Genomic DNA, 9,461 nt, shown 5'->3' on the forward strand with positions numbered 1-9,461 from the left:
CAGGCTAATGCTGGATCGGTCTGTGATTGTATTCATTGATGATATATTGGTCTATTCCAAGACCTAGGAGCAACACGAGGAACACTTGAGGGCGGTGCTGGAGACTTTGAGGAGGCGCAAATTTCTCCAAGTGTGAGTTCTGGTTGCACGAGATGTAGTTTCTGGGGCACCTTGTCAACCAGAATGGTATTCTGGTCGATCCGGCCAAGGCCGAGGCCGTGATGCGGTGGGAGTTTCCTAGGTCTCCATCTGAGATTCGGAGTTTCCTTGGTTTAGCAGGTTATTATTGGAGATTCATCCAGGATTTATCCAAGATAGTTGTTCCTTTGACTCGATTGACAAAGAAGACAGTCACTTTTCGTTGGGGGCCTGAGCAGCAGCCAACTTTTGAGACCTTGAGACAGAGATTATGCAAGGCGCCTATTTTGACCCTGCCGGAGGGTGTTGAGGATTTTGTGGTTTATTGTGATGCGTCGATCACGGGTTGGGGGCAGTTTTGATGCAGAGGGGTCGCGTGATCTCTTACGCTTCGAGGCAGCTGAAGCCTCATGACGCGAACTATCTGACACATGATTTGGAGCTGGGGGCTGTAGTTTTCGCTCTCAAGATTTGGCGACATTAACTCTATGGGGTCCGTTGTACTATTTACATGGATCACAAGATCATGAGGTACCTGATGGATCAACCAAATCTGAATATGAGGAAACGTCTGTGGTTGGATGTGGTGAAGGATTATGATTGTGAGATCCTTTACCATCCAGGGAAGGCTAATGTGGTGGCCGATGATCAAAGCTGCAAGGCGGTCACGACTCCGATCAGGGATATATTTTTGAGGATGACCGTGATTATTCCGCTATTGGAGCGGATTCGGGAGGCTCAGATCGAGGCTATGAAGGAAGAGCACCGGAAGAGTGAGCTTATTGTGGGTCAGGTGGATTCCTTTGATTATGATAGCTGGGGGTTGTTGAATCTTCATCGGAGGGTTTGGGTTCCGTATTGGGGTGGTGTGCATCAGGTTCTAATAGAGGAGGCACACAAGTCTAGGTTCTCCATTCATCTTGAGGAGACGAAGATGTATAGAGATCTTCGTCCTGATTATTGGTGGCCCTGCATGAAGCGGGATGTGGCTTGGTATGTAGAGAGGTGCTTGACTTGCAGGAAAGTCAAGGCCGAGCATCAACGACCTCACGACAAGATGCAGCCGTTGGAGATCCCCGTATGGAAATGGGAGGAGATCACCATGGATTTCATCAAGAAGTTGCCTCGGACTGCACGTGGAGTGGATTCGATTTGGGTCATCGTGGATCGGTTGACCAAGAGCGCGCATTTCATCCCGATTTAGGAGAGTATTTCTGCAGAGAAATTAGATGAGGTATATATCAGGGAGGTTGTGGCATGACATAGGGTGTCAGTTTCGGTGATTTCAGACAGAGATGTCTGGTTTACTTCCAAGTTTTGGAAGAGGTTTCATGATGATTTGGGTACTCGTCTCCATTTCAGCTTAGCATTCCATCCGCAGACCGATGGACATAGCGAGCGGACTATTCAAAATTTAGAGGATATGCTTCGGGCGTGTGTTTTGGACTTTGGTGGGAGTTGCGATACGTATCTTCTGTTAGCGGTATTTTCCTATACCAACAACTATCATGTCGACATCAATTGACCTCCTTTTGAGATGCTCTACGGGAGGAAATGCAGGACCCCGATTTGTTGAGGTGAGGCCGGTTAGCAAATTATAGGGAGTACCGAGGTGGTACTTAAGACCACTGAGTTGATTCAGCAGGTTCGGAGTAGGCTCCAGACAACTCAGAGTCGGTAGAATAGTTATGCCGACAGACGCCGATCACATCTAGAGTTCCAGGTGAGGGATATGGTTCTCCTGAAGGTGTCACCTTGGAAAGGTGTCATGCGATTCAGGAAGAAGGGCAAACTGTGCCCCAGGTACATAGGTCCTTTCAGGGTTTTGGCCTGGTGGGCCGGGTTGCATATCGCTTGGATCTTCCAGATGAGCTCAGTCAGATCCATAGCACTTTCCATGTATCTCCGATGCGGAAGTGTTTACTAGATGATTCTGCAATGGTTCCATTGGAGGATATTCAGGTGGATGACCGCCCGAACTATATTGAGCGACCGGTGGCGATTCTTGACCGGAAAACGAAAACCTTGAGGAACAAGGTTGTTGAGTTGGTGAAAGTCCAGTGGTAGCATCGCAAGGGTTCAGAATGGATGTGGGAGCCGGAGTATGAGATGATGGAGCACTGTCCGAAGTTATTTGGAGCAGCGGACTTCGAGGACGAAGTCTGATTCAAGTGGGGGAGAATGTAACATTCAGACCTTGTAAGTTTCCTTTTAACCCTTGCTAAACTAATATTTGCATTATTGGTCCTCTGGCTAGTACGTGGGGCGTACTCTATGAGTACGCTTAGCATACTATCTAGACCTTGATCGCAGGCATCGCCCACGTACGTTGGGAGTATGTGGGGTTACGTTGCGCGTACGCTGGCTTGGGACAAACCCTAATTTTTAGGGTTTATGCCCTATTTAAGCTTCTTAAACCCACCTCCTGACCATTTTAGACCAGCCTCCATATCTTGAAAACCCTAACCTCGCCCTTAGCCTTTGTTTTGGTGCTTTTGAGCTCTTGTGAAGCATTTTGGTGTGTTTTTGTGTACTTTGAAGTGGTAGAAGGGGATTGAAGACTCATTCTTTGGAGAAGAGCTTAGAGATCCATAGTTAGCATCATCATTTAGTGACTTTTGAGATATAAAGTCCATAACTTGTCAACTCCTTTTATATATCTACTTTTGGGTTGTTTATGGCTATTTTGGTCCCTTTTGGTTGGTCCTTGTGAGATAACGTCGTTTTAGAAGCTTAACCCTTTAGATCTGGACATTTAGGGGTCCCATATGCATAAAAATGCAAACTTTATGGTGTATGTTGACTCATGCATGTGTTAAGGCCCTTTTTTAAGCTCTAGAGCCCCATTAAGCCATGCATGCACGTAAAGTTGCCAACTTTACATGATAAGTCATCTTTTAAGACAACGTCTGAGAGTATGGAGTAGGGGCTGAACTGTTTAAGTGCTTAATGGAGTGAGGGTGGCACACTGGGGAGTACGTTGGGCGTACCCAGCTGGTACGTCGCGCGTACTAGCCCCAAAAAGAGTATGCTTAGCGTACGAGCTGAGTACTCCCCGCGTACTCAGTAGTGGGCTTGGATTCAACATTCTCAGTATTTGGTCCATTTTTTGGGCTTCCATTGCTTGGGCCACCAAAATTCTGTGTTGGACTTGGACTAGCTTGTTGGGCTTCATTGTATTTTAGGCCCATGGTGGGTATTAGGCCCAATTTGGAGGATTGGGCCATAATTGGGCCTTGGACTGTCAATTAGAGTTAGGACTCTCTTTGTAACGGATTGGACCTTGGTCTGGACAATAGATTAGACCTATGATTATGGGTTGAGATCCAGTTAATAAATTGGATATTATTGGTATTAATAGCGCGTGGATTTACCGGACCAGCAGCCAATGATTTATTTTAGTGATTCAGCAGCTTGAGGTGAGTCTTCCTCACCATGTTTAGCGGGTCGAAGGCACCAATGCCGACCCAGGAGTTATTATGTTAGGGTACTAGATGTCTGTGTGACTCTTGCATGTATATGTGTTTGTATGATTAGTGGGAGGGGCCCACTGGGTATTATGTATGTCATTGCTTGTTATACTTGTATGTTTGTATGTTGTGCGGGGGCCATTATACGAGTTAGGGCAAGGCCCGTTATACTCAGTGAGTGGGGCCCGCTATGCGAGTTAGGGAGGGGCCCGTTACACTGATCGGGTGGGGCCCATTATATGTTTGATATGTGTGGTATAAGGTATTTGGGGGAAACTCACTAAGCTTCGTGTTTACAGTTTTCAGTTTATGTTTCAGGTACTTCTGGTGCTAAGGGGAAGAGCTAGGGGTGATTGCAGTGCACACACGATACTGTTCCTCATTTTCATGACAACTCTGATATTTTATGATGTATTGATATATATGTTCCACTTGGGATTTATGATGATGTTTTGGGACACTGTTTTTATTAATTTAAAAATGAAATTTTTGGGTCTTATTTTTGGACGTTACAATTACCCTATGGATCCAAAAGTTAAAGTTTCTAACTTTGAAGGAAAGATTCTTGATGATCTTACTCAGTACATATGCTTGATTGGACGATTGATGTACTTAACTTTTACTAGGTCGGATATCACTTATGTTGTGCATAGATTGAGTCAATTCATTACTTCACTACAAGTGCGACATATGCAAGATGTTAATCATCTTCTAAGATACTTGAAGCACAATCATGGTCAAGGGCTATTTCTGTCATCTAATCATTCTTCTCAATTAAGAGCATTTAGTGATTCTGATTGGGCAGGTTGTTCCCATACTAGATGATCGATAACTGGGTTTTGCATTTTTTTTTGTAGATTCTTTGGTGTCTTGGAAATTCAAGAAGCAAACCATTGTGTCTAGATCATCCACAAAGGCCGAATATAGAGCACTTGCAGCTACAACTAGTGAGATTATTTGGTTAAAACATTTGCTTCAAGCCTTCAACATTGATTCATCTCAATCTACTCTTCTCTTTTGTGATAATGAATCCATAATCAAACTAGCTTCTAATCCCTCAATTTCAAGAAAGAACAAAACATATAGAGTTAGATTTCCATTTTATTTGTGATAAAGTTCTTGATCACACCATCAAACTCATGCCTATATGAACTCAACATCATCTTGCAGATTTGTTTACTAAACCACTTCCAAGAGCAAAAATGGTTCCTCTATTGTCAAAGATGGCTCTTTAAGATATCTTTCAGATTCCATCTTGAGGGGGCATATTGGAGCTATGTACATATCCATGTCAGCAAGTAGCAGTTGGAAGTTAGTTAGCATTTCTTTTCTGTTACAGTTAGTTGATTAGATTTGGTTGATATTAGTGGCGTATGTTAGCCTAGCTTGTATAGTATATATTTGTAACTTGTATTCTACAATTGAGTAATGAGAAGAATATTTTCAGCTCTTCAATTGGTTCATCTCAAAATCATAATAACAATTTTCAATTTAGTGTATTTCTTCGAGAAGTTAGAACTATCAATTTTTTTTTTTGAAAAATGTATAGAATTGAACGTACTTTAATCTGGAAAAAAAAGACATATTTTACTACTAAAAGTTCAAGTATTTCCTTTTTTATGGAAAAGAATAAGTGTGTTAATATTTCTTAGTGACATATTTTTCTTAAGTGTATTAACCTTTGTTGTTGGATTTTTTACAAGTTTTTTAAGTTTATGAGAATATACACAAATAGTTCATTTTAGGCAACTTCGCAACTTTTAGGTTGTTTTTAGAATCTTGTATGATACAATTATAAGTACATTTTTGTATGAGAAAGTTCTAAGTGTACGATTTATAATTTATATGGTAAATATGTTCGAGTTAGTTGTCCAATATAAACATGAGCCGATTGTAGTCAGATAGTTTAAATTTTTTTTAAAAAGGTATCGATAATCCTTTTCGTCCTAGACATCAAAAATCTCAAGGGCCTTAGTTCTCCATCGTTTTGTCCATAACCATTTCTTAGTTCAAGATTTTCGATTAAATAAATTATCAATCTTAAAAAACACGTACATCAAAACCTCTCTTAATTAATTTAATAGTTAATTTTAAGTAACTTACTTATAATAAAACTCTAACCCTTATTTTCAGGTGCTATAGATTCTACCACAATTACCAATTTACCATATCCATGATCTAAAAAGTTCTTCTAATCAACATCACACTTAGCAATCTAAGTCAATGTATCACACTCTTGTTAAACACCTAGCAATACAAATTGTTTACTCTCTCATTGATCAATCTAATAAGAAATACCACTAAATCATTGTACTACATATATAGGAGAGAAGTCCATATCGTTATTATATGCAACAAGACCATTTCAATAGGTAATGGGGAGGGGTTTGGAACAAAAACTATTGTATAATTTATGTCTACCATCAACAACCACCAAATTAAAGACGATGATAACATATTGTAACATAAATATGTACAAGCAATTTGTAAGAACGTGAAAATCATGAAAAAGTATATGAAAACAGTTGATGAATAACCAAATGGCAAAAATGCTGATAATTTCATTAAAAATATGAAAATTTTCTTCCTTAAATCATACCTTATGTTAATAATAAGATAAAATCAACACTTCAGTTATCAAAATGACGAACCTTGTTTCTTTGGTAATAATTATTTGAAATGTGTTTCATACTATAAGGATTCTTGATATAAAAACCAAAATGACACCATTTTTGTTAGCATTAGTCAATGTTGACTTCGTGTAGACCACCACATAGACACAAATTTGGGAAAAATAATCCATTTATCGGCTAAACAACCTATATCCGGTGAAAATGGTATAAATAGGACTAAGATTGAGGTTTAGGGACCCTCAATGCTAGAAAAGAAAACCTTTATTGGCCAATTATCGACAAATCAAATGGTTGGTTTCTCGATTTCAACTTAATATTATGTTTTTTTTCATTAAAATGGATTTGGTTTTCTATGAATTTGAGTGTTATATGAGCAAGCTTATCAAAGTCATAACATGGGGGTAAATCGCAATGTCATAACAGTAAGTAGTTACGCTGATGCCTAGGCTTGAATATGTCTTATATCTCACTTATGGATTTCAGTTTCCTTATCAGCATGAAAAAGTAGGCGGAGACACAATAATCTAACACATGTATGATTACTATTTACTAGCATCATGATTAATCAAATTTCTATGAAGCATCTAGTAATTTTGATAGGACATCAAACATACATTCTCTAGCTTTACACATGGCCTCTAATGGTTCATATTTTGGCATGGTTAACCCTTTACCTTCAGACAAATCCACCAATTTTTTACTGACCCTTTCCCATTCAAAACATTGAATCAATGACCCTAAAGCAACACCAATTTCTCTATTAGCAAGCCCAGCTCCAGGGCATTGCCTCTTTCCCATACCAAATGGTATATAGTTATATCCATCACCAACTGATTTTTCGAACCTTTCTGGTTTAAAACTTGTAGGCTCCTCCCATACCTTTGGGTCCCTATGGATAGCCCAAGTGTTTACCAATAACATCATTCCATGTGGTATATTGTATCCTCCAATGGTGCAATCTTTTGATGACTCGTGTGGCACGAAGAGTGGTGTTGTGGGGAATAATCTGAGTGTCTCATTGACTATGTTTTGTAGGTATCGTAGCTTATAGAGGTCCTTTTCCTCTATCAAATGTTTGTGTCCTACATGTTCATCGACCTCTTCTCTAGCTCTTTGCAGAACATCGGGGTGATTTAAGAGAAGTGACATCGCCCATTCTATTGTCCATGCTGAACTATCCGTACCAACAAGTAATAGTGTCTGCATAAATGAAGAGAGAATGTTCTAAGCATGCATGCATGAGAGAATCTTTTATGTGTGAATATCTAAAAGAATTTTAATTACGAATCTTTTAAGTGTGAATATCCAAAAGAATACGAAGAGTTTATTTGTAGTGTTAATTGGTGTATCAATGCAAAATAACATACCAACAAAATTCCTTTAACTATCTGATCGGAGTAATTTTCAGGTTGTGCTTCTTGCAAAGAAAGCATCGCATCAATCATTTGCTTGTTAGAAACCCCATCTTTCTTCCAATATTTATCCAACAAATCTTCAGAGGATGCATCTTTTTTCACCTTTAATCTCAATAACGTCCTCTTCATACCCTGGAAATCGATCCACTTCAAGAATGGCAAAAGATCTGTTCGAAAAGGCACCCGAGGAGCTTTGGAGATCCCAGTTATCATGTCGCGAAAGTTAAGAGCCTCCTTCAAATCATGTATTTCAGGATCAAAGCTCCGTTTTCCAGAAACAATCCTCATGATGATGTTAAACGACATATCTTGCACTCTTGACCTCAATCCCACTCGTGTGAAGTTATCATGAACAATTTCCAGGAGTAGAGTCTTGATCAGTGATCGGATTTCATCTTGTCTGACATCTGAATGAGTGGCGAGTCGGGTAATTGAGAAGAGTTCGATGGTGGTGATGCGGCGGAGTTTCCTCCAAAAGGGTCCATATGGGGCTGGGATCACGGAGGTGTAATCGTGTTTCATGTTCTTCTCCAGACATGATCTGTTTTCTGAAACATTGTTTTGGGAAAAGCATTCTTCAACTGCGGATGGTGAGGATATAACAAGAACAGGGCGGGATCCAAATAGGAGAGTGAAAACAGGGCCGTATTTCAGACTAAGTGTCTGCAAAACTCGATGAATTGGGTCTTTGATTAGATGAAAATGGCCGATTACAGGGAAAGAAAGCGGGGTTGGAGGAAGGTTTTGGTGATGGTGATTTCTGGGTGTTGTTACTAGAAGGAATCTGGAGAGAAGAAGAAGAGGAAGGAAGGAGAAAAAGGGAAGGAGGTAATAAAACATGCGTTGATCCATCGACCAAGGAAAATGATGGTGGAATGTATGGTAAAGAATGGTCATTTATGAGAGGGAAAAATGAGTGAATAAGCTTGAAAAAAGGTTATGCCAAATCTTTGCATGACAATGATCTTAATTACATGATTTCAGTAATATATGTCAATAACTTGATATAACCAAAAATAAATCCGTTCTTATAATGTCGTCTTTTGTAACTTTAAAGACATTAAACACTATTTCGAATTTTTCTCATAACACATATAAACATTGTCTTTTCTTTTTCTTTTGTGGGTCACCACACATTTCATTCCCACAATATATGACTTGCATGACATGAGAAAATCCTAAAGGACACACGCATGGGTATGAAAATCGAATCTGGCATATTTTTTCTAGTATTATTTTTTAATTTGCTCATGATGATTTAAAAGATACGTTCAAAAGTTATATTTCGGTTTTGTAGAAAAAATCATGGAAAAAAGTACACATAGAACAAAAGTACTACTTTTTATTTGGTCACGTTTGATAAATTCAAAATTTCTGTTTCAGATACAATATCAGATAAATTTGAATCTAAATGAATTCCTTTATAAGAAATTGATGAGACTCGTTCATTGTATGAATTGTAAATCAAGTTCAATAATCCACCAAGATGAGGGAACTGACTGCTAACAAGAAATTGTGTCAGATAACAGAAACTACAACGAAGGCGGATTACTATGTCTTAACTCAAACCTTAATTAAACACATGACCCCAAGTATTGATAGGCCTTCAACATAGGAACCATAGTTTAAATAGTTTATAGCAACATGTTAAACTATTAACTATCTCATAGTTATCATACTTTATAAGATTAACATTCCTTAAATGAACATATATTACATTTATTTGATTACTTTATCAAATATAATAACTTAATGTTTCAAGATTTTATCAATTTTGCCTCTAAACGAATCCAATGGGTATGAAT

The 9,461-nt window shown here is 38.9% G+C and overlaps 1 protein-coding gene across 1 annotated transcript; it reads right to left on the minus strand.

Annotated features, from left to right (window-relative positions):
- Positions 1 to 6,814: 6,814 nt before the first annotated feature.
- On the minus strand, positions 6,815 to 8,508 carry LOC145121180 (cytochrome P450 81Q32-like). Its single transcript, XM_079056963.1, has 2 exons — positions 7,609 to 8,508; positions 6,815 to 7,441 (listed from the first exon to the last, which is right to left on the minus strand). Exons 1-2 carry the CDS (start codon positions 8,506 to 8,508, stop codon positions 6,815 to 6,817), a joined length of 1,527 nt encoding a protein of 508 aa, XP_078913089.1.
- Between the last annotated feature and the right edge of the window lie 953 nt (positions 8,509 to 9,461).

Source organism: Lactuca virosa, chromosome 6 (assembly GCF_052849685.1).
Source record: "Lactuca virosa cultivar CGN04683 chromosome 6, Lactuca_virosa_CGN04683_v6, whole genome shotgun sequence".
Lineage (NCBI taxonomy): Eukaryota > Viridiplantae > Streptophyta > Magnoliopsida > Asterales > Asteraceae > Lactuca > Lactuca virosa.